This window comes from Pteropus alecto, unplaced genomic scaffold (genome assembly GCF_000325575.1).
Source record: "Pteropus alecto unplaced genomic scaffold, ASM32557v1 scaffold413, whole genome shotgun sequence".
In the NCBI taxonomy this organism is placed as follows: domain Eukaryota; kingdom Metazoa; phylum Chordata; class Mammalia; order Chiroptera; family Pteropodidae; genus Pteropus; species Pteropus alecto.
In genome coordinates this window covers 1266023-1290946 of record NW_006434120.1, presented here as the reverse complement: position 1 = coordinate 1290946, position 24924 = coordinate 1266023, and the positions used below count along the sequence as shown (strand labels likewise).

At 36.9% G+C, this 24924-nt stretch overlaps 2 protein-coding genes and 1 pseudogene across 8 annotated transcripts in view; 1 reads left to right on the top strand and 2 right to left on the bottom strand.

Moving 5' to 3' along the window:
- The window catches only part of LOC102893235 (serine/threonine-protein kinase Nek5), a 66218-nt gene extending 65020 nt beyond the window's left edge, over window positions 1-1198 (bottom strand). For 5 of the 6 annotated variants that reach the window (XM_015587087.2, XM_015587092.2, XM_015587089.2 and 2 more), the window contains exon 1: window positions 1083-1198. The gene's annotated coding sequence lies outside the window, so the exon portion shown is untranslated. The remainder of the gene's footprint in view (window positions 1-1082) is intronic. The other variant, XM_025044773.1, reaches the window with a different exon arrangement.
- A 3046-nt stretch (window positions 1199-4244) lies between these two features.
- Window positions 4245-23240, bottom strand: NEK3 (NIMA related kinase 3). 2 transcript variants are annotated; one of them, XM_006909002.3, is made up of 16 exons: window positions 23135-23240; window positions 22862-23032; window positions 21345-21438; window positions 21160-21257; window positions 19958-20041; window positions 19333-19400; window positions 19149-19235; window positions 17035-17089; window positions 11762-11962; window positions 11295-11367; window positions 9598-9647; window positions 7186-7288; window positions 6543-6686; window positions 6159-6293; window positions 5228-5357; window positions 4245-4805 (listed from the first exon to the last, which is right to left on the bottom strand). In XM_006909002.3, exons 2-16 carry the CDS (start codon window positions 22976-22978, stop codon window positions 4721-4723), a joined length of 1524 nt encoding a protein of 507 aa, XP_006909064.1. In that variant the 5' UTR covers window positions 22979-23032; window positions 23135-23240; the 3' UTR covers window positions 4245-4720. The 2 variants fall into 2 exon arrangements, with proteins under 2 accessions (XP_006909064.1, XP_015442579.1); XM_015587093.2 differs by having other exon boundaries at window positions 9598-9644.
- Window positions 21947-22064, top strand: LOC112477483 (annotated as a pseudogene).
- Window positions 23241-24924: the final 1684 nt, after the last annotated feature.

Sequence of the window (24924 nt, the reverse complement as noted above, 5' to 3'; positions counted from 1 at the left end):
TATCCTTGTGTAGTTTCACAGTGCAGCCTTTCTCAGTGGTGAGGTCCTGCCCTCTAGGGGACATTTTGGAAATTTATGGTGTTTTTTTGTGTGTGTTCTTAGAGATGGAGAAGCACTGCGGCATTTAGAAGTGGTAGGCAATGAGACACTGCGGATTCCAAGATGCGAGAAACGGTACCGCACAACAAAGGATTGTCCCGCGGCCCTACAACCTTAGAAAGTCTCCCACATTCATGTCCGTGGAAAAATCCGTTTGTAATTATCTGCGGCTAGTACCCAAATCTACTTTACATCTAAATACAAAGCATTTTTTTTTTTGCAGTTTTAATTGATAGTGGATTTTCAAAGAATGCAAGTACACGTAAATCAAAGCCTGACTGCACTTCGTTTTGTTTGGAACTTTACCAAGAACTGTTCATCGTTTTTGGAAAATCACGCCCCTACTGGCCACACTGCTCCTGGTAGCTGAGACCGACAGTCACGTGACGCCCTGCCCGGGCGTGGGCACCAGGCTTCATCAGTTCTTCTTCGAGTCTACTAGCATCAAGCATTTACAGATGGAAATGCAAACTTTATTATAAATTGTTCCTTGCATGTCCTCTTTATACAACTGTTTGGGCATACTGCTGATTTTTTAAAACTGAGTGAGCAAGCAAGTTGTTTTTGAGTAATCTGTGTCAGCGTAGGAAGGGATCAGGTGGGATAGAGTTAGGCACCAGCTCTGCAGCCAGGGGAGGCTGCGGACACCCGAAGACAGTTTTGAGGGAGGCGGATGGGGAATCCGAACTCGAGTGAACCAGCGCGGGAACCAAGGGCCTGTGACCTTCCAGCCCAGGGGCACAGGAGGTGAAAACCCCAGATTTGGGGGGAAATCTTTCTCCCTTTGAACTACGCTGGAAGGCGGCCAGCGGGTGGGCAGTAGAACTTTAGCTGGACCGCGTGCGCTGGGTGCGCTGCGCGTTGCCATAGAAACCGACGCGGCCCTAGACTGAAAACAGTTCCTCTGCCTCGCGGGTCTCCCCCAGAGTGGGTCCCATCCCTTTCCCCGGGCCAAGGACAAGGGCGGCCCACCCGCTGCATACCTGCCTCGCAGACTGCCGGGAGTGGGGGGGAGTGAGAAGAGGCCCAGGTGGATCTGGATTCCTGGCGCCGCAGCGCTTCCGGGCCGCCAGGGCGGAGCCCCGCAAGGGAACGTGGGCGGGGCCCGGGGCCCGAGTAGTGGGAGGGCCGAGCTATACAGTCCACCCCAAAGAGGGGGAGAGGCCAGGAAGTGTGGAGAACCCGCGGTGTCACCTCTCTTTGCCTAACGTCAGAACTCCTTTGCTAATACTCAACAAGCACACCGCCCCCATTCTTGTGTGCGGTGTACCAGATGCTTTCCGAACATATTCTGTACAACAAACAACCCAGCAAGGTAGACTCAGAGTTTTACTAATAAGCTAAACTGAGACAGGAAGTTTCTTAAGCAAGGTCTCAAATACTGTCAAGAGATGGAGACTTGGAACGGAGTCCTACTCTTCTGGCCACAGCTGGTGGTCTCCCATTGGGTCCTCTTATAAAACTGGTTTGCTGCCCAGTGGCCTGCAAACACGCCGCCCTATGCCCCACCATTCCGTTCCACATGAACGTTTCATTACATGTTTAGTAGTTGAAAAGGATATGATTTCCAGCAATTATACTGACACAAGTAAAACATAGCCAATGGAACCTAAATACCATGGCAATTTGAAAACCATCATCTATTTTTTTAAAAAAGTAAGCTCTTAAGAATCAAAGTTTACACCATTCCTTTCTCTCCTTGAACTCATATCTACATAACTAATGTTTTTCATACTTCAATTTTATTGGTCACCCTGTCATATGAATGGAAATTTCTATTTGCTGACCACAGGCTTTTGAATTGGATAATTAAAATTACTAGTACACAATTGATCAAAATAAAATCAATCACATTGGTAAATACTTCTTTTATAAAAAGTAAAATTTTATCAGAAATTCATCTCTTAAAAACCTGAATGGGTTTTCCTCTTCCTCCCTCCCAATTAGTTCAGTTAGTATCATAGAGGAATGCTAACTCTTTGCTGGAATAGACAATGTTCAACAGTGATTCTTGAATTTTTCCTATTTAAACTGTACGTGCCGGGAAACCTCATCCATATAATAGGAATTGGTAGTTTTGGTAAAATGTTCCTCGATTCTTGTCTCGTATGTCAAGAACCATGTTAATCTATCATTAAAAACAGCTTCTAATCATCCATGTCTCTTGAAATTTTATTAAAAGAAAAATCTTGCAAACCGTCTGATTTTTGAAAGGATTTGTTATTCAATCAAGATTCAGTATCTTAATAACTATAAGGTTTCAAGTTCCCTTTGGTGGTTTGGAAATGTTTATGCACTGGGGTAATACTAAGATTTGAGATGACTAAGAGGTATAGAATACAGTATTTATGGAAGCTGAGTATCTGGAAATATCCTTAAAACTATCTCTGCCAGCCTTAACTCTTGAAAAGTCTTCAAGAATAGTTAAAAAAAAGAAAAAAGAAAAAAAGGAACTAACCTAGGTAACTTTGGGAAATGGAGTTTTGACTAGAATTGTAAGGTTCAAGACAATAGGAATAATACAACTATTCTAGTTGGTAAATTTGTTTTTCACAGGGGTATGGGTTAATAATTTGTAAACTGCTTTACATGTATACTGATGTCAAACAACTAAGTAAGTGGATGGTGGATGGTACAAGCTAGGTTTCTTGCTGTCAGAGAGAAGCTACAGAAAAAGCAAGCAGGGGAGGCTAGAATGAACCCTGTGGTACTGGAGTCCAAGACATCACTATGAACCTATGTTTAGCTTAATTATTTACAGATGGAGAGATAGAGACTATAGATGTGAATGTATACAGAGGATAGTGTGTGTACGTGTATACATACACACTCTCTTTCTGCTGAGGGCCTAGAAGCAGTGACACTCATATAGCAACAAACACACCCAGTACCCAGCTCTTGGTTTCTTAACCAGTGAAAGGAACCAGGGCTCCTTGGAGAAATGGCTGATTCTGGGGCTGGGGTAGAGAAGGTACAGGATGAGCCTGGACCATGTCCTTGTAAGTCCAGAAAGTAAGAAGGTGCTTAAAATACATAAGAGTGAAGGCATATCAAAGGGACAAAGGAGCCAACCTGAAACAACTCCCAATGGCCAAAACTAGAATTACAACAGCAAAACAAATGACTTAGTATTGGATTATACCCCCCATTCAGGAGGTGGAACTTAATTCCTCTCCACCTGAGTATGGGCTGGACTTAGTGATTGCTTAGAGCATAGAAATGGAACATTAGACCCTAACAGAGCATGGAAATGGCACATTAATAACTTTACAGTGGAGAGCCATACAGACACTGCCTTAACCAAGTGATCAAGGTTAATAAAGAAGTAATGTCGAGATCACATTCTCCCTGATATGATGTGAAGAGTACGTCTCATTATGAGAAAAACATCAGACAAACTCAAACTGAGGAATATTCTACAAAGTACGTAATAAGTACTCCTCGAAAACGTCAAGGTCCTGAAAAATAAAGACTGAGAAATTGTCAAAGACTAGAAGAGACTAAGGATGACTAAATGTCGAAGTATAAATAAATTGTGTGGAAGTGAAGGTCTATACCACAGTTTTTGTATGTTAAAATTTTTTTAAAAATTGTTTAAATCTTCAAAGATGTATGTATTGCACATTTCAGCAGATCCTTATTAATGATTATACTGTAGTTTCACAACTATTTTCCTCCTATTCTTCACTTGATCATTGTTCCTATATATCAGGTCAGGCTTATGCTGTTCTCACACCTGCCCCTGCGGGATCCACTGGGAACAGCCTCCTTCTTCTTTAGTAAAATATTCTTGCCTCACTAAAGTATCACAGAATTAAATGACAGGACCCAGCACAGTGTGTCACAGTGAACCACACATGCTGGGATCCTGCCCCCTCCATTAGGTCGACAACATTCTAGTTTCTGATACTTTCCATACTGATTCCTCACCTTTGGCCCTATTCCTTTCTCATGTACAGGACTGACACCTTCTGACAAGATATAGAGGCTACCTCACTCTTCCCATGGTAGATCCTCTGACCTGGGCTCTTTTGTGTATCCTAGGAGGGTCTATATTTAAGGACAGCTAGTAGCCGGTGAAGATCATTGAAGACCATTGATCACTACCCAGTGACCAATGCAAAACTGCACATATCATTAAAAAATTGCACACTTTATAATTAAATATATTTAGATCCTCAAATTTGTAGGAAATGTAAAAAGAGTTACACAGTAATAAACACAAATCCTAACAACACAAAAAATAACATTAGGGACTGCTGTCATGCTCTATGGTCAGCATCCCTATGAGGTAGGCATTATCATCCTCATGTTATAGCTGAGCAAATCCAGACTCAAAGAGTTAATTTCCCACAATTACACAAACAGTAAGAAGTAGAATCCAATTTCTGTTCTGATGCAAAGCCCACAAAGCTCACACCCATTATGCTACACCTTTTCCATTGAATTCAACAACTCACAAGAGTTGTAGATTTTTTTAACCTCGTAATATTAATCAGGAATAAATTTAAATATTCACAGTTTTCCCCTGTTTCCAAGGGAAAATATACATCCTGTGAGCTAATATTAGTTCCTCACTTAAACATCTATTCGATGTGACTAAGAAACATTTCCTTGGGTATTAGCCATCAGACGCTCCTTGCCAGCCAGCTCGGTGCTTCAGTTCTGACACCCAGTCAAGGCTGTCATCTTCCTCCTCAAAGTCCCTGTGAAAAAACAATGTAGGTGTTAAGCCGCCATGTTAGGGGCATAGTAAGTATTTGTTTAAAGCAGAACACCACCACAATAATATTTACATTTTTGAAACGTGAGCTCCATAAGGCAACTGAACAGAGAAAAAACTGTCAGCTCTTTCAAAAGATCACTTATTTCACTGTCTATAATTTTTTCAATGTAAAATCTAATATATTAAAAAATAAGCCCAAGCTGAATGATTATAAACACATGGCTCAGTTAGGAATTCTGTAATTATCATTATGCATTACCTATCTCAGACAAAATCAAGATGTAAATATTCATTTATGATATAAAATAATATAACCAGCTCCTATTAAGCTTGAAATTATTAAGGTATAATTTAAATTATACACAGACACAACTAAAGCTTTCTAGGTACATCAAGACGTACGTGTCCTCCTCATTCACTCCAGGTTCAAGTCTCTCTGGATCCAAAACGACAGAATCGTAACCTCCATCAACATTGTCTAATGCTTCTTCTGTTTCTTCAGTCAGGGGGCCTTTCAAGAACCCTTCCGAACCTTCAGAGGAATATGAACAGAAATCATGCTAATTTAAACAGTATTTACTTATTTCATACACGTTGGACAAAAACCCCCAAATGCTTGCTGGCTGAGGACTATGCTATGTTCTCTATGTCGTTTGCATGCCTTCCCACATTACCCAGCATGATTTCTGGAATAAAACAGGCCTAGTAAGCATTGGTATGTGTATTAAATTTAAAAATATGCCTTTCTTAAAAAGCAAAATTTCAGAATACAATTAAAAACCTCATTTATTAAAGCATTAAAAGTTATCTTTGGATAGTCAGATTACAGTTTTTTATTGTAATGAAGTCTGAACTGTAAAGTCTCTAGTGTATTTGCATAGGAAAAATGGGCTACTCTTCAAAGAAAATAGTCATATGATTATTAAAATAAGCAAACAAATGGGCAAATAGAAGTACTACAGCTCTAGGGGAAATTTTAATTATAGTTTAAGACTAGCTAGAAAAGATTCAAGAAAACCTAAAAGTACAACGCTCTGAGTTATCTATAACTTTAAAATCAAAGGTTTTCTGGGAGGGGGCAGTGGGGAGTTATTGTTTAATGAGTACAGAGTTTCAGTTTTGAAAGATGGGGAAAGTTCTGGAGATGGATGGTGGTGATGAGTGCACAACAATATGAATGTACTTAATGCCCCTGAACTGTACACTTAAAAATGGTCAAAATGGTAAAGTTTGTTATGTATATTTATGTATATATGTTATGTTATGTATATATTTCACTACCATTTTTTAAAAGTCAAAGGGTACCCACGGCTACATAACAGACATGAATCACCTGGTCTAAATATTGTGTATGTCTGAAATGCCGAGCTGAGATCAGCATTCTGCAGGATGTTCAACAAGGTTTCAGGAGTCTCTTTGAGCCACTGCCTACGGGTATTATTTCCACTGTACTTTATTACAGAACCACCTAGTTGTGAAAAGAGAAAAATGAGGGCAAAATAAGAAAGATTTTTAGCACATATTTTCCAGATCATATTTCAAGCAAATTAATTACATTTTACTCTATTTCACTCAACTGGCTGAGCAGTGCTCTAATGTGTGATACCAAATATCCTTCACAGAGTGACATTTAAAAAAAAAAAATGAAAAACTCTCTAGCCCATTAAATCACTATTAGAAATGTTCTGTAATAGAAGTATTCAATCTGACTGCTAACCTCTATCGTCCTCTCCCGTTAAACTGGAGGTGAGTATAGATGCATTTTCCAAAGCTGTAAGTGCTGTATTGGATATGTTTTTTTCCCACTGTCGCCGGAGAGGACTTGGTGAACTGACTTTCTTCGGATGGACTGATTTATTATCTGGTTTTAAAATATAAAAAAAGATTGCTGAGCATATTCTTTTATTTATTCCATCTATATCCATTTAGTATTTATCTAACACAGAAGTAATTCTTTTCTTTCAAACTCAGCTCTAACAACAATCTTCTTCAAGTCTAAGTAGCAAAAGAAATGAAATGAAAAATAAATTCAGATGAAAAGGCAACACAAATCATTAAGGTGAATTTAAAAAAGTAAGTATATACTTAACATACCTAGATACGCACTGAATGCCATGCTTTTATGGTGGGGAGCGTAACAAATACTAGTTTTTCTAAAGGCTCTTATTAATAAATAATATTCTCAACTTTTTTATGGGTAGATAAAATATTCCTAAAATAAATAAATTGCAGTATAAGCAAACAAAAATCCACCTGTCCACTTGTTTGTGACACCTACAACCTAGTAATGTAAAAATTGGTATTCCCTCTATACTCCCCAACCCCTGACTTATTCAATGATTAGAATTTGAGTAACTTACCTTTCTCTTCTCTGCTTACTCTCCTCAATGCACTTTCAACTGAATTTTTATTGATACTTTCTAAATCAGTGTGGCTACACTTTCTGTCTTGTTCTTCCCTTTGCTTTAAAAGAGAATAAAAATACAGTTTAAATAATGCATGAATTGCTACCAAAAAAGTAAACTATGCAAAGTCAGATATTTTAATTTTAAATAAAGATTAATGAACTAAAAATTAATATCCATAGAACCCTATATATGTGTATATTAATAGCCATATTACATATATATTAAAAATCATACACATTCATATATGTATATTAAGTTATATACATTACTAGCTGTTAATATTAATCCTGGCAATTATGTAGAGGATATATAAAAACAACAAAGAAATTTGAGAGGTCTTTATAGAAGAAATAAGTCATAAAAAATTTCAATATGGTTTGCTATACTGGGCTTTTCATGCTGAAAATATCAAAATGAGATATTTTATAAAGTTGTTATATATAGACAAAATGTTCCCACTTAATTCAGTATTTTTCTAAATATCTAAGCTCTTGATTTCATTAAGTGTATCTATCTAGTCTTTAAATCTGCATGTATTTTGAGAAGGAATATATATCCAGTGCCTTGATAATCTCCAACACATAGTTTCTCAATGATTTGTTAAATGAATCAATAAATTAAACAGTAGGCTATAGCTGGCACATTGTTTGCTTGTTTCTATACAATGGTTCTCAAACTTCTCACTACACATTTTGGGGGCATGATTTCAAAGGTCCCCCCAGTAGACAAAGACATCGAAATCTTGGAGGGGTGATAAGCAATTCTGAAAAGCTCCTGGGGGATTCCCAACTTCTCTCTAGCTCAGTCACTGCCCTACACAGAGACCAGCTTCCAACACCACTCCGAGCCCAGCGTCACTCAGCTCTGCCTAGATGCCCATCACACCTGTGGGCTTGCCCAGGACTCCTTTCCTCCCTCAACTCTTCTGTTACCTATCTTACTTTATTGCCTCTTTCCCCATTCTGTTTACGTATCGTACCCTTTTCATCATGTGAAAACACATCGACTGATACCTACTCTAGGTGGTACTAAAATCACAGTAGTGGCAGCCTGGGATGGGAGTCGTGATTGGCTACAAGGGGCCAGTAGAAAACTTTTTAGGGGCATGGAATTTCTAATCTTAATTGTGGCAATGGTTATATGACTATAAAATTACCAAAATTCATCAAACTGTATACTAAAACTGAGTAAATTTTATGCATGTAAAGTACACCTCAATGAAGCTGGAAAAAATATTACCATGCAAAGAAAAAAAAGTACAGAGGCAGGATATATTCCATTTGCAGCAACATAATTATGGTGGGATATTGCTATTTATTTACAACCTAAGATTCATTCAAAATTTTACAAATTACTAATACGTTCCATAAATTGAATAATTTGTTAGTACATCCTTTCCTTTTTATGTTTAAAGATTGATTAAAATGCTGAAGAAAGAAAAAATCAATAGGACACAATTTAATGAAAGAGCTGGGACAACACTAGGAAGTATATAGGCTGTTACTAAGCCTAACTTTATTGCTGCTTTAGTGCAGAAGTATTCACAGCTGCCTAGGGCTAAACAACCAGTAGGACTTTGAAGGCCAGGCTGAAAAATGTAGTCGATACATGGGATAATGGGAGGCACTAAAATTTTTTAAACAGAAAGATGTCAATATCAAAATAGTGACCTAAATAAAAAGGAAGGAAATTCTGATACATACCATAATGTGGATGAACCTTGAAAATATTAACCAAAGCAAAACAAGCCAGACACAAAAGGAAAAATATTGTATGATTCCACTTATATGAAATATCTAGAATAGGTAAATTATCTCCTAGAAACAGAGAGTAGAAAAGAGGTCACTAGAGACTGGGGTGGGTGTGGAGGTGAGGGAAGAATGGAGAGTTACAGTTTAATGTGTACGGAGTTTCTGTTTGGAATGATGAAAAAGTATTGGAAACAGTAGTGATGGTTACACAATTTTGTGAAGGGTAGGGCAATTAATACCACTGAATTGTATATATAATACGACAGAAATGGCTAACATGGTAAATTTTGTTATATATATTTCACCACAATAAAAAACACATCAAAAGTCAGGCTAAAATGAGATTTTCATGACTGAAAACTGAACAAAGTTCTCTCACATTTATATTAAAACCACTTGTCACAATAATTAAAAATGAAAAAAACAAATGGTGATCTAAAGTGGCTCACTGGCAGTACAGAACAGCTACCAATTACTTAACATGCCTAATGATGAAAAACTATTAAACTGGAGGGACCAGGTTACATCACAGTCTTCCAAATATTCCATAACACCTAACAACACCAGTACCCAGGAAATAGTTGTTTCATAAATTTAATTTTAAAGCATTTACCATTGTCCTTGCTTCTTTTTCCAAAGCAATCCTGATTCTGCTGGGGTCTGCTTAAAGAGAAAAGAGAAGGTAAAAAGAGAAAGCACAGAAAGGCTCCCATTTTTAAGCTGCTAATGTGATGTGCATAAAGCTTAAGAGACAAATGAAGACACATGAAGTTTTTAAAGTCAAAGAACCAAAGCATTAGCCTGACTAGTGAAACCAAGCTTTAACCACCTAGTAATATACCTCAGCTGTTTTATTCTTAATGTAATCTGAAAGCTGACATCTGTTTACTTACGCTAACTCACTTAGACTCTAGGAGGTAAGATACTCTGCATACTGAAGTCATTATCACTTTCAGCACAAGCTAGCTATGGAGTCTGCTTTCGCTGACAGCTGTGATAGTAGGTGGAACAGGCGTCCATCACAAGGGACCAGAAGCAGTCAGAGAGCACTAAGACAACAGATCCCTTTGGTAAGAATGGCTCCTGCCTGATTTTCCTTTAGCAGAGGCCTACAGTCCTTATTCTCATTCATTCCGCATTTTAAAAGCTTGCAATTTGAGCATCTACGATGACAAGTACTGAAGATACAAAGGTGAGCAAATGATACATGGTCCCTGCCCTCACAGAGCTATCATGTTTTGGTCTCGCTGTCTATAGACTAGATGCTGATGCCACCAGACACACGGCCCCAATGTGGTGGCACCTTTCCGCTGGTTTACTTCTTTTTAGAAATTGTAAAACTACACTTTTCCAAACTATCTTGAAACTTTTCTTAGACATTTTAGTTGTTGTTGTTGCCTGGCATTTAAAAAATAATTTCCCACCACTCTGGAATATGAACAAAAGCTACATAATAACAATACCTTAAAATGTACACTAAAACAAACTGCTGAAACAAAGATTACGGCAACCTCTTCAATCATGGAGAAAAAGGATGAAGACTGAAGAGTTTACATGACTAGAAGGGTTTACATTACAAAAATAACATTTAAAATTTAACTCTAAAAACAGTAGTTGTCAAAGTTTTTCTTTTGTAGTATATAACCCTGAGACAATGAGCCACCAAACTGGAGGTTTTACAACATGTCCCTGCAGTGGATGACCTTCTCTATGTCTTAACTCTTGTCTTTTATTCTGGTCATATACTTTGTTAGATCTCTTCAGATGGAAGATCTGAGTCACTGATGACAAATGAAAAGGAACAAAAATGGCTTTGAAAAAATTAAGAGATGGCAATTTCCAGAGACAGTAAATTAAATTTGCAATTTGCTGATGATTGACAACAGATGTATGAAAATTTTGTGCAGCTATTATGTTAACAGTTCCAACTTTTATAAAGGCTCTGTCTTTAAGAATTTGTTTACAAGATGGTTCTTTAGAAACTTGGGGATAAAATTTCCTATAAGATTAACATTATATTTTCATGGCTGGATTCCTAGACTAGCCCACAGAAGCCAGAGTAAACATGGTAGTAATAACGAAACAGAGAATCTTTATATCACTAAAATCTCCAAACTAGGCTTTTCGATTCTGGCAAATTACATGTATAAGATTTGCTATGGAATCATGTCTTAGGTAACAAAAAAAATTGTTGATTTGAGGAGTATCTCTGAAAATCCTCTCTAATAACTAAAAATTATGTTTTTCTTTTTTGGTATACTACATTTAAAAGGACTGTTTAGTAAAATATAAACTTTCTAAAATTCTTACCCTTTTTTCTTAGTGTACTATGTTTAGATTTTTTGGTTTCTTCTAAAACCTGCTCGCCATATTCTGTGATGATCTGAAAATTTAAAGCAGAGAATCTAAAGGTGTGAAACATACTTTTCTTTAGACACTGCCATGTCATTTATCAAAATTCTTCCCAACAATACTGAAAGTTGAACAGTAAAAATGTCATTTAAAAATACATATAATATTGACACACAGGCAGATACTTACATATATCTAAAAGAAGATCTGAAAGACTATGCAAAACTGTACTTGTGATCATATTTGGGGAATAGCATTGTGGAAGGGAGAAAAGGAAAGAAAAGAAGTTTTAACTTTTTATGTTTTTTATTTACTTCTGCACTATTTGAGTTTTTATAAGCATGTATAACATGTAACTGTTTAAAAGATAACAAACTGGTTTACCATACACGTGAAAACGGTTCAGTCAATTCCACATAGCATACCTCAGGTGTTAAGCACTTCTGGATAAGCCGAGCTAAAGTGCCTCTAGAGAGAAGCGTGGTCGCTGAGGGACGATGGGAAGGATTCCTTTTAAACATCTGCTTGATTAGATGCTGAATCTCATAGGAATAATGAGATGGCAGTGGGCTCACAAACCCCTGACATATTTTGAGGATAAGACTTTTCCAACTATTTGCCTGAAACTAAAAAGTAAAGAAGATACAAGGGAGGAGAATGAAAATAAGAAAATACCATTAGAACTAAATTCATATGAATTATTTTAATTCTATAAATATATAAATGTAAAAAATGCTGCCTGGTCATTTTTCTTCCTAGAGAAAGAAAAGTCTTTACGATACTATTCAAAATCTTATTATGGTTCAAGAGAAAAAATAACATAAGGAATAAAAAATACTTCCCCATCCAGAGAAAGTCTCACCATTAATGCTGGCTTTGGGTACTTTATTACTTATAATCAATGTTTTTTCAGATACATTTTAAATATATTTTAAAAATCAAAGTAATACATACATGACTTTTTAAAAAGTCAAATGACACTAAGGGCTTATAATAAGTATAGTACTGGTTTGCTTCACTCCTCCCCAGAAATCCCCGGGCCTGCTTCCTGGTAATACGCACTAAACTTTTCCAGTTTTAAACATGTTCTGCAAAATCCTTTTTGCCTTTCCATGTTATCAAAGTAGCTATTAAAATCTGACAACAGAACGAGATATAAAAATGACATATCAGAATAACATTTAAAAAGTTTTCACTGTACAATAAATAGGAGAATTAACATTAGATGTCAGCCTTGATAATACTTATGTAAGAATATGTTAGCATTCTGCCTTGGAAGTGCATTATCCTATTAATAAAATATTTGAGTGAAGATATAGAAAAAGAAAACTCAACATATAACAAAGGAAAAATTCAGGTAATGAAAAATAAGATAGAATCTGCTTTCCCTCTCTCAGGCTTTTTAACCATTTTACTGAGTTTTTCTGCATTTCCTAACGGCTTGAGAACTACTTTTGCCTTAAAGCAGACAACAGAACAGACTGTGTCAAATATTCAGGGCACTATACCCATAAACATTTATTATTGCTACAAAAAATAAAAACATGCATATTAAAGTTTAAGAAAAAGACAAAATTGGGGAAATAAAGAATATAATCATAAAATATTGGAATTTTCAAATAATTTTATTTGTATACAACAGTGGTTTTCCACTTGGGCTTCACATTAGAATCACCTGCTTTAAAAACACTAATGGGAGGAGGAAAAAATGGCGTAGATGATAGAGGCTCTGTTCATCCCCTGGCAACCAAATCAAAGTTGTGACGGAAATAAGGAGCAGCAGCAAGGAAAAATCATCTGGGATCTAGATAAACAAGCCATACAACTAGGGAGAAATCCAAGAAATCACCCTGTAACAGCAGAAGGTAGGACGGGGCGAGGACGTGGGGCTGCCCGGTCCCAAGCGGCTGAGTGAGACGGCGGCAGCGGCAAACGCCAAACACCACTTAAAGGGGCCGCGTCCACAAGCGGATTTTCGCAGTGACGGACCTGCTCGCTCTGAGCACCAGTGCCCATTCGGCTGCGCATAGCGGGCATGAGGGATTTACAGGGAGACATTGTCAGAGTGAGGGCTGAGGCAAGACTCACTCTGTACAGAAGTGCCAGTGGTATCCGTTGTTCCCTGTTGAACCCTCCCCACTACCAGTGTGCCAGACACAGCCGCCATAGCAGTGACGTCATCAACCTGGATCACAGAAGTTGCTCAGCCCAGAGGATTCCCTCAAACTCTGCCTCCCCCAACTTGCCCACCCCCTGCCCCCCAAGCCACATCCAGGTATATCCTTAGCGAGTCAGGTGCTCCTTGCTGAGCAGCGCCTAGACTCACACTGGTGACAGCTGGCCTCGGTTTCTGGTGCAGCCTTTTGAGGCAACTATAAGCATAGCATCTGTGGATTGCTTGCTGAATCTTAACAGGTGGCACATAATACCAGGAGACATAGGAGCTTTGCTTAGTACATAGAAAAAAAACACAGAAAGTCTTCCAAATGAGAAGACAAAGAAGCAGAAAACCATATGAGAGCACAGAACAGAGACCCAGGAATAATGGAGTCAAGAAATCTAACAAATGCAGAGTTCAAAATACTGGTTAAAAAATGCTCAATGAACTTAGATGAAGTGTAGATGAATTCAGTGAGAACTTTAACAAAGAGATAAAAAACATAAAAACAGAAATGGAAATTATAAAAGGGAACTAGTCAGAAATGAAGAAAACATTATCTGAGATGAAAAGCATATTAAATGGAATAAACAGAGTGAATTAAAAAAAAAGATTGAATGACCTACATAGAGGATGGGAAAGCCAAGGGCACTCAATCAGACCAGAAAGAAAAAAGAAGTCAAGATTATAATAATAATTTAAGAAGCTTATGGAACACTATTAAATGTAAAAATATCCATGTCATAGGGGTACCTGAAGGAAACAAGACATTGAAAAACTATTTGGAGAGATAATAATTTGAAGAAGTTTTACTATAAAATTTCCCTAACCTGGTGAAGGAAATAGACATAAAACCCCAGGAAGCTCAGAGAGTCTCAAGAAAGAGGAACCCAAAGAGGCTCACACCAAGACACATCAGCATTAAAATGCCAAGGTTAAATACAAAGAAAGAATTTTAAAAGCAGCTAGAGAAAAACAAATAATTACATATAAGGGAATACCCATATGACTGGCAGCTGATTTCTCAAGAGAGACTATGCAGGACAGAAGGGCTTGGCAAAAGATATTCGACGAGATGAAGCCCAGGATATACAACCAAGAATAACTTATCCAGCAAAGCTATCATTTAGAGTTGAAGGACAGATAAAGAGCTTCCCAGGCAAAAATAAACTAAAGGAATTTAACGCCACCAAGCCAGAATTTCAGGAAATGTTGAAGAGACTTTTTTAAGAAGAAAAACATGTATCAAAAACAAGAATAAAGAATGGTAACAACTATATTCCTATCAATAAGTACCTTAAATGGAAAAAAATTAAGTGCTCTGACCTAAAGATGGAATGGCTGAAAGGATAAGAAAACAAGACCCCTGCATATGAAAAGTGAGGGAATGGAAAAAGATATTGCTGTGATGAAACTAGAAGGTATTTAAGTCAGACAGAGAAAGAGAAATATCATATGATTTCACTTATATGCAGAATCTAAAGAATAAAAAGAACAAATTAATCAAAAACAGCCTCACAAATATAGTGGACAATTTGATGATGGACAGAAGGGAAGGTTTGGGGAGCTGGGAAAATGGGGTGAAGGCTTAAATAAGTACAAATTAGTAGCTGATGGATGGTCACGGGGATGGGGAGCACGGCATAGGGAATGCAGTTAGCATTAATACGTTGACTAGGTGGAGGGTCAGGGGAGGGAGGAAGCAATTGGGAGATCATCTTACTAACTATACAGATATTTAACCAATGGACTATATATTGAAACTAATTAAAATTTTTAAAAAAATATAAGTACAGAGACTAGAATACCCATTATAGAGGTTAAAAATGAAACGGCAATTAATATACTTTAAACCATGAGGAAAAATCAAATAACTCAAATTTATGATTCAAATTAGGGGCCAAAAAATTTTTTTAAATTTTAGTTACTAGTCAATAAACTATTCTAGTGATAAACAGAGAAAATAAACTTCAAGCAATGAGTTATTTATGCCAAATTCAGAAGCTGAAATGCATTGAAAAAACATGACAAAAGAAAATTAATAGTCTAGCCATTACTGAAACAATTCATATGCTTCTGCAAAATGATTAGGGGAAAAACAACTTGTTCTTTCAATATGACATGAGTAATCACTTTAAGCAATGTAGTCCAAGAAAAAATTTATGAAATAATCCAAGATTAAATATAATTAATTCTCTATAAAAACATTAGAACAAACAAAAAACCACTAATGCTCAACACTTTCAGAAATTTTAATTCAATTAGTCTGGTGTGGCCTAGGCATCAGCATTTTTTAAAGTTTCCCAAGTTGTTCTCATTATGCAGCTGGCCTTATAAGCCACTCATATTCAGGGAAGACAACCTTTCATTAACAGTGCCCTCAGTCTGAGTTACTTTCATCTAGTGCTGGTGAAGAATTTTTCTCATATAGTCACTCACGAGCTCTACGTGCTCTCAACCACATCTGTAAAAATGCTTGCTAGAACCAAGTGTTAATCTGTGCCCAAAGAACAGAATTTATTTCTATGCAAAGCTAAGACCTAATAGGAATCAGAGCTATGACTGCTAATTCTGTGTAATAAACAACTGCTGAGCAAGCAGGACAAATTATTTCACCTCTTTTTGGTTAAATTATTTCTTAAAATATCTTGAGAAAATATATAATATAATAGGGTTGAGTCTGTTTTCTCATAATAATTCAGTTAGAGAAGAAACTCACATAATGAAAACTAACTGCAAAAAGGTTAAAATAGTGCTGCCACTCTGGAAAACAGTTTGGTGGTTCCTCATGACCGAGCAGTTCCACTGCTAGGTATATAGCCCAAACAAATGAAAACAGGGATTCCAAAGATATTGGTACACTCATGTTCACAGCAGCATGATTCACAGTGGCCACAGGTGGAAACCCCCTAAACGTTCATCAGCAGATGAATGGATAAACACATGGCATAAACACACAATAGAATATTATTCAGTCATGAAAAGGCACAAAATTCTGACATATGCTATGGATGAACCTTGAAAACCTTACGCTACGTGAAGTAAGCCAAACCAAAAGAAAAAATGTTGTACAATTCCATTTATATAAAATATCTAGACTATGGAAATTCATAGAGACAGAAAGTGGATTAGAGGTTACCAAGGCTGAGAGGAGGGGGCTTCAGGTACAGAGATTGCGTACCTGTGAAGGGAAAGTTTTGTAAATAGGCAGTAGTGATGGTTGTACAATATTATGAAGTAATTAATGCTACTGAATTGTATACTTAAAAATGGTTAAAATGGCAAATTTTAGGTTATACATATATATATATTTCCAAAAAAATAAGAATAGCAAAAAAGTGGGGAAGGGAAAGGGAGGGAAGCTATAAAACACTAAAGAATGTAAATTCCCTATTGGTATCTGCCACAAAAGTGGCTCAAGCAAAGATGATAACAATGGAAACATATGAAAACTTTTATAATGAATTCATCCTAGGGAAGCAAACTTCCTATTGCAGACACGACAAGAGGCTGCCTTTCCATTTTGCCCACCATACTTACTGGATGCTTCAGGGTACAGAGTTCATACAGAATACAACCCAAGGACCAGATGTCACTGGAAGCATAAAGAAGCAATGTGAGTTACGAGTTATTATATGAAAATATATATACTTTCTAATATGAAAAATGAAAAATTAACTTTAATAAGAACAGATATTGCAAGTAATTCCTAGCTATTAAAATAAAACATATGGTAATTTTGGTCTAATACTTAATTACTAACAGTAATGTTCACAATAAACTCTCTGCTTCCTAACCCCGACCTGTCCAAATCAGACTGGTTCGGCTGTCACTTCAGTAGCATTTGGTGCAAAAGGGAATCTTTATGGACTCTGATTATCATAGTTGGAAAAAGACTTTAGAAGTCCTCCAGTGCAGCTTCCACCCAGACCATCGGTGCACAACACCAGGCCTTTGATCTCATCTCCTGATGGCCAGCAAACTACATCGGGCACAGTCTACAGCCCTGTTGGAGGGCTCTAAGGCACAGAGTTCTTCTTTATCATAAGCCAAAATGTGTCTTCTGGGGACTCTCTCCACCCCATTAGTTCTATATTCCAAAACAAAGAGATGACTACCCATTCTTCCATAAAAGAGCTCTTCAAACATCATGTCAACAGTGTGCCCAGGATGCTCACCCTTGTTCATGTTAAGCATCTCCATCATCCACACCTCCTAGCTGTCATCCTCCAGACTTTTTCTAGATGATACTCAAATTTTAATGATTTTAATCAACTGTTTCCCCCAAATTTTAATTTTTTTAAAGTTTGAAACCTACAGAAAAGTTATAAGCGCCCACATGCTCCTTTCTAGTTTCCCACTGTTAACATCTGCCATGTTTATGTGCTGTTTCCCTCCTCCATTTATATCTGAACCTCCTGGGAAAAAACTGCAGATATCAAACACTCCACCCCTAAACATGTCAGTATGTATCTTGTAAGAGCAAAGACATTTTCCCTCATAAACACTATCATTATCAAATTCAAGAAATTAAACCTAAATTCAATAATATTTTTAATATTTTTGTCAAACTGAAAATTTCCCAACTGTCCTAGTTAGTCCCTTTATAGATGTTTTGTCCCCAACTCAGTCAATTTTACTCTTAAGGAAACTATTTAGTATGGATTATCATACTCTTTCCAGAAAGCAACTTGATAGAAGGTAAAAAGAGCCTTTTGGTGTTGCTACTTCTCTGAATCTATGCCAAGAATATGATACAAAACAATGACATATTTATGCACAAAAGGTGTATTAATCACAGCACTGTTTATGACATTGAAAACTGGAAACAACACAGGAATGTTAAGTAAATTTTGGAAGAGCCGTGTAGTAAAATATTATGCAACCATTAACAATATTTATGATGAGTTTGCATATGGGGGAAAATGAATATGATGTAACATAAAGTGAAAAAAAAGCAAGATACTAAATTATATAGAGAGTACAAAACTAGGTTTTGGTGGGGGGATGAATAGATTAAAAAAACACTAAAATGTAATTAATAGTGCAAAAAAGTGGGTGATTGCCATTTCCTTTCTTATACATCTCTATATTTCTAATCCTTCCTATCCACTCACTTGTTCAATGGGCACATATTACTTATATTCAGAAAAAAATTTGTTTTAAATCATAAAGTCTTCATACTGTCTCCTTGTAATCAATCAATTAACCTATCAGTCAAGTGCTTGTTATCTAGTCCTGGAAATGCTAACTCGGTGACACAGTCCAGTGATTCCTAAATTTTGCTGCATGTTGGAATCACATGGTGATTCTGGAAAATTAATGATGGCCTGCTTCCCACCCAGACATTCTTATTTAATTGTTATGCTTGAAACCCGCACATTGGGATTTTTAAAAGTAGGAACAGCAAAGTTGGAGAACCAGTGATATAATTCACACTAGAAATGATCAGAAATGCCTTTCTTTCAGCATTTACATCTAGCTCCTCTCAATTCTGATTAAAACCATTGGAAAACTATGACTTCCATCTAGAAACCTGGGAATTTAAATTCAATACTGCTTTCAGATATTTTATTTCAAACCGAATTTCATTTGTAGGCTACAATGCCTATCACTAGACAGTTATACTTGCACGAAATAAGTACATCACTTACCTTTTATTGTTATAAGGCATATTTTCCCATATTTCTGGGGGCACATAATAAGGTGTTCCCACATACGTACAAGCAAATGCCATGGGACTAAAAACAGAGAAAGGCAAAAAATGAGTACAGAGCATTCTCGAATAATGGATATTGGATTTTGATTAGTGTTACTACCATAGATAGACATACATACTTGGAGAGAAGACGGGCAGATCCAAAATCTCCCAGTTTTACTTTTCCGTTTTGAGTGAGGAAGACATTCTGCATTAAAAAAGAAGAGTTCCATCATTCAAACATAAGGCAGAGGTCTCCAGAGAAGCTGTCTTTCAAAGTCTGCTGACGATGGAGATTAAGGGTAGATGCTGATAGCTGAGTCCCCGAATGGAACACAAAAAGACAAGATAGCCTCCTGACAGCTACACATCCCCCTGCTTGGGAATTCAGGATGACTGCTTAGAAATTTAACAAGCAAGCTTCAGATTATATCAGCAGACCCTGATCAACCAGCTGGGAATCTGTGCCAGGATAACTCCATGTAGCAGGCCCAGGTCACAGCTGTTTTCCATCTGAGAATATACAGTCTTAGTAAGCAGTCGCTAAGAGAGCTTAGAATATATTAACATATACTACTAAAGAGATTTAATGACCTTTTCTGGGGTAGTACCTTATTTGGCTAGTATGAATATTAGGTTGACAAATATTTCTAAACTAAATAAAAATATCTCAAAGGAAACAGAATAACATAGAAAAAAGACTAAATGAAATAGTTCGGGTTTTATTTATTTTTTTTTTTTGGCCCAAAAATGTATTCCACTTACCTTGGATTTGATATCTCTGTGTAACACATGTTTCTTGTGAATATGATTTACTCCAAGGCACATTTGTGTAAACCAGTTCAGTATCTGTAAGATAAAAGCATGAAAATCTGCAAGAATGCAAAAACTGGTTCGTGTTAACCCAAAATACCAAAGAATCCTCACTAGGTCTTAATTGACTTGGGTTTTACATAGGTAAACATGGAATTCCTAAAAATGACATAGTTCAACTAAGATTCAGTGTTGCCTGGAGAAAGTCAGAAAAGCTATGAATTCTATGTTTTATTATCTTATGTATGGTCCAAATAGCAATTTATTTTAATAAAACTCGCACTATATTTTTCTTGTGTTCAACCATTTCTTAAATCTATATATAAAGATAGTTTACCATTTAGAAATGAATATGCTACAAATTTATAGTGTAACCAGTACATCAGATTTTCATTTCCTTTTTCAGATTATTCTTATATTAACATTAAAAGATCTCATTATATTGTCAACAATCCTTTGAGGTCAGTATTCTGTTCATAAATCCCTAGTCAACAGTACCCAGAATTTCCAGGTGCCTACAATTAAATGATTTTTTTTTTCTTTTTTGCCATGGAGATTCATCCATTTAAAGCCAAGTTTGACTTTCTATGGAACCTATACTTTTAACAAAACAACTGCTAAATAAAAAAATATTTATAGCAATACAGTTTTGTAACAAACCCCATTAAAGCTGTTTAATTCATTCAAATATCAGTATGCAATTATCCATTAAAAAGGCAGTCTAGTGACTTAAGGAAATATGCTAAACTTTAGAAGGAAAAAGATTGAGAAAGGTACTCCTAAGAAAGATGTGGGCTTCATTCTTCTGATAATCTAGAAATACAAAATAAATCTATCTGCTCTCTAAACTTCAAATACAACAAAAATCATTTCAAATATCTAATACAAAATATAAGTAATACAACTTTGAAATTCTTCTAAACATGGAAGTTTTATTCCTTGATAATTTAAAAAACATATATCTATTTTACTTCCTAAAAACATCCCAGGCAGCCACATCCTGACAATACTACGCAGCAGCACAGTTACAGAAATGAGGCCTAACTAGTGTGTCAGGTAATCACAGATATCATGCTTTTATTTAAACTTATGCAGATTTTATGAGAAAAGTTGCTTCTAAATCTTGAAGGAAACCACGTAATTCAGTCTCTTACCATATCTTCAGGAAACAGCTTTCCTCGCTGATGTTTAATTTTTTGCATGAGGTCTCCTCCATCACAATATTCCATCACAATATACAGATGTCCTTCAGCTAAAACAAATGTAGGACTCTTTAGGAAAGCATAGTGGCCATAAATCAAATTCAGAAATGCACATATTTGGGGGAATTCATATTTACCTTCAAATGATTCTTTGAAAGCAACAATATTGGGATGTTTCATTTTGGCTAACAGAATAGCCTCCCTCCTAGAATTCTGGGTATCAGAGAAAGACTAGAAGAAGAGTTTAAATAAGTGTAAATGTAATACTTCATTTTAAAGTAGAGCTTCTCAATAATATAGTTTATATGATACTTCAATGCCAGATACAGTGTTACAGCACTGCACCTTGAGACAACTTAAATTTATCAAACTCTAAGAGAAAATATGTGGTGATTTTTCAACTATAGCTATATTTTGCATGCTTAAGCTGACCCCTTCTATCCTCACAAGTATAGATGTAACATCAGCCTAAGCATAACCTGATTTGGAGAGTTATGCCGTTAACAGTGGTATATCCTTATTAAAAACAAAAAGAGAGATTTCATGCTTTTACTGTCTGTATCATTTTACCAGTCCACTGGCCCAGATAAAAAAGAATATACTGGTGTATTACTGCAGCAAAGATGGACAAAGGCTATATGCAAAGTAAGTTTCCAAAACTGTTTATCCCCTGACTTACTTTATGAGGATGAAATCCTGAATGATTTCAATTGAATTGCAATTAAGAAATTACACAAAGGCCTACAGCCATGCCATTCTGAACACACTCGATCCCATCTGATCTCAGAAGCTAAGCAGAGTTAGGCCTGGTTAGTACTTAGATGGGAGACCACCTAGGAAGATAGGTGCTGTAGATGTAAAATAATTAATTAAAATTTTTTTTAAAAAAGAAAGAAACTACACAAGGGTTCTCAGACCAGCAACATCAGCACCAAATGGGAACCTGTTAAAAATGCAAATTCACAGGCCCACCCAGACAGCCTCAAGCAGATACTGGGGGCGGTGAGGCTCAGCAATCTGTTTTAACAGGCCCTCCAGGTGATTCTGATGCCTACTCAAGTTTGAGAATCACTAAATGAGGGCAAGAAGGCAGTTGCGGAAAAAAATAGCACTCTGGGAATTTTATTAAAATGTATTTTTTAAAAATTGATCAAAACAGTATTAAGCAGCCTCCGTGGCAGATTCTTTGACATAACAACTATGGTACATAGTGATAGTGATAAATCAGTACCTTCCTCAGCTTACAGGAAAATAAAACCTAAAGTATTCACAGAATAGGTTCCCTGATACCAAAATTTAGCATTTTAGATCTTTGCTCTTCGCTATATATTTATGTTCCTTTTTCATTAATATTGCACCTGAGTTGTTTTTGGCAAAGACTCCCTACACCCTTACGTATATGAAACTGGAAATTATTTCAAATTATTCTCATTGAGATAAACAGCAATCATCTCCTATGACTATTTTTCTCCCTTTTTGTTAATTACAACATCCTAAGAACCACATAAAATATATCAAGAACTTGTAAAGCTAATGAATATACCCATTACATCTTTTGCATTGAGAAGCAATTCTACGTTAAATCTCAAGAACTTATCTTCCTATACAAATTGCATGTACACTATCAACATGAGCTAATTTCTTCAGCAGTGACCTTGGGAAGCCTGATTTCCTTCATGGCAAACATCCAATTACTGCTGTCCTGCTGGACCAAAAGGGCTCTGCCGAATGAGCCCTCCCCGATCACTCTCAGGACTGTGTAGCCGTCCATGCTGGGCACCCACGCAGCCGGCTCCACTCCTGCAGTCACACGGGCTCTCCCAAACTATATTCAAAAACAGAAACATTTGAGAATTACACTTATTTTCAAAAGGCAGACTTAATTCAAAGTAGCTCTAATCATCACGACAGGACAACAGCAACTTACTCCTTTATCATTCAACAGGTAGACACTGAGGACCTGCAGCAGGTTTTATAATCCTGCCCAAATCTCTCATCATTTCTGCCCTCAGAGACGCCCCAGTGCAGACAGGACCACAGATCTCAACAAATGTGGAGTGGTAAGTCTTACGTAAACAGCTATGCTGGCACACAGTAGAAATATCTAAGGGAATTAGGAAAATAATATTTAAGCTGAAGACTGAAGGATGAATGGAAGCTGGCTAGGCAGAGGGGGAAAAGAGTGATGGAGGCAGAGGGAATCATATATTTAAGAGCAAAATAGATTGTGTTCAGTTCAAGGAACTGAAAGAGTACTGAAACAGGCTGGTTAAAGCAGACAAGGCCTGTCTGAAGGCCACTGTAAGCCAAGTTCAGGTAGCTGGATTTTATCCTCCAGGTCACTAATGGGCTGTCTCTGAAGAGTTTTAATCAAGAGAGCAATACAATCATATCTGCATATTAGAACACTCACTCATTCTGGCTACAGAGTGAATGGATTGGACAGGAGAGGGACAGGAGGGCCAACGTGGAGACTCCAACAATAGGTCAGGCAGGGAACGGAACAGGGTGGTGGCAATGGGGATAAAGATAATGGGCAGGAAATAGGTATAAAAATTGGCAAGATTTTTGGTGATAGATTTATGGGGGACAAGCAGGGAGAAGGGGCCAAGGTAGACTCCCAGGTTTCTGGTATAAAGTGGGTTAATAATGATGGTATGAGCACAGTGACTGTATGTGTGGTTTTGTTGGATTCTTCTGGCAGTGGTAATGTGGCAGAGGTGGAGAAAGGCAGGTTGAGTGGGAGGTGACTGGGTCTAAGAAGAGATATTAAACACAAAGAGTCTTTGAACTTCAGTGTCTCCTATACTTCCTGGATGAAGCAGCTAGTTGGATTGCTTAATATATAAGAGAATAAATATAAAGTTCCTAGTACTTTGGTATATAGGAGACCCCAAATAAGTGACAGCTATTATTATTATTATTATTATTAATTATTATTAAAATCTTAGAAAGGTGTTTTTCTTTTCATTACAGAAAAAACACTGGAATGAGTCTACTTGGTTTTCAGGAAGCAAGTACTTGTAGTGTTTTGGTTTTGTTTTTTTAAATCACACCACAGGGAATTACAAGGCATAGAGAGTAGGGTAGGTAAAGAAAAAAAAAAAATCACAAGCCAAATCTATAGCATAGCGCGACCTGTAAAACTGTATTCCTGTTTATCATAGAATTATCAGGAAACTCTAGAAATAATTTCTCCATATAACCAAATCAGATGCACTGTCTTCAAGACAACTTTCAAGAACGGTAAGGTCTTTCAGTATATTTAGGGACCTGAAAGAAAAAAGTTCTCTGCCCATATTCTAAGCGACCCCTGGTATTACACGATTTAACAAGGAGGCCAAGTTTTCTCATATTCCTTTTTCTCATATTTTTTTTCTTCAGGGTCTTTATTCTATGTAATAGACGGTAACAAATAAACACAGCAACCACAGACACTCTTGGCTGAAAACCACATTTGCCCTGTTACTCAATATTACACCCATAAGATTAGTAAGAGACTTGTATATACTCTGAATGTGACAAAACTGTCTCTTCGCATGCCTAGGCAAACACCGAGAAAGTAATGCCCAGAAGTGGGAGCACAGGTGAGATACAGGTGAGGCTGAGAAGGTGCGTGCGGGGTGATCCCACCATGGGGAAGACTAGCCACCCAGTTCACCCGCGACCAAATCCTTGCTCCCGGGGACCCGGCTCGCCAGGCAGGCCCACACCCGC

Bases quoted from the DNA above. Each gene is read 5' to 3' on its own strand.
- NEK3 (XM_006909002.3), bottom strand. From the start codon at position 22,978: ATGGACGGCTACACAGTCCTGAGAGTGATCGGGGAGGGCTCATTCGGC. The intron at 19,236-19,332 runs GTATGTATGTCT...CTCTGTTTTTAG, and splicing joins TCTGCCCGTCTTCTCTCCAA to TCCCATGGCATTTGCTTGTA. The intron at 4,806-5,227 runs GTACGTCTTGAT...GTTTTTTCACAG, and splicing joins GGAGTGAATGAGGAGGACAC to GGACTTTGAGGAGGAAGATG.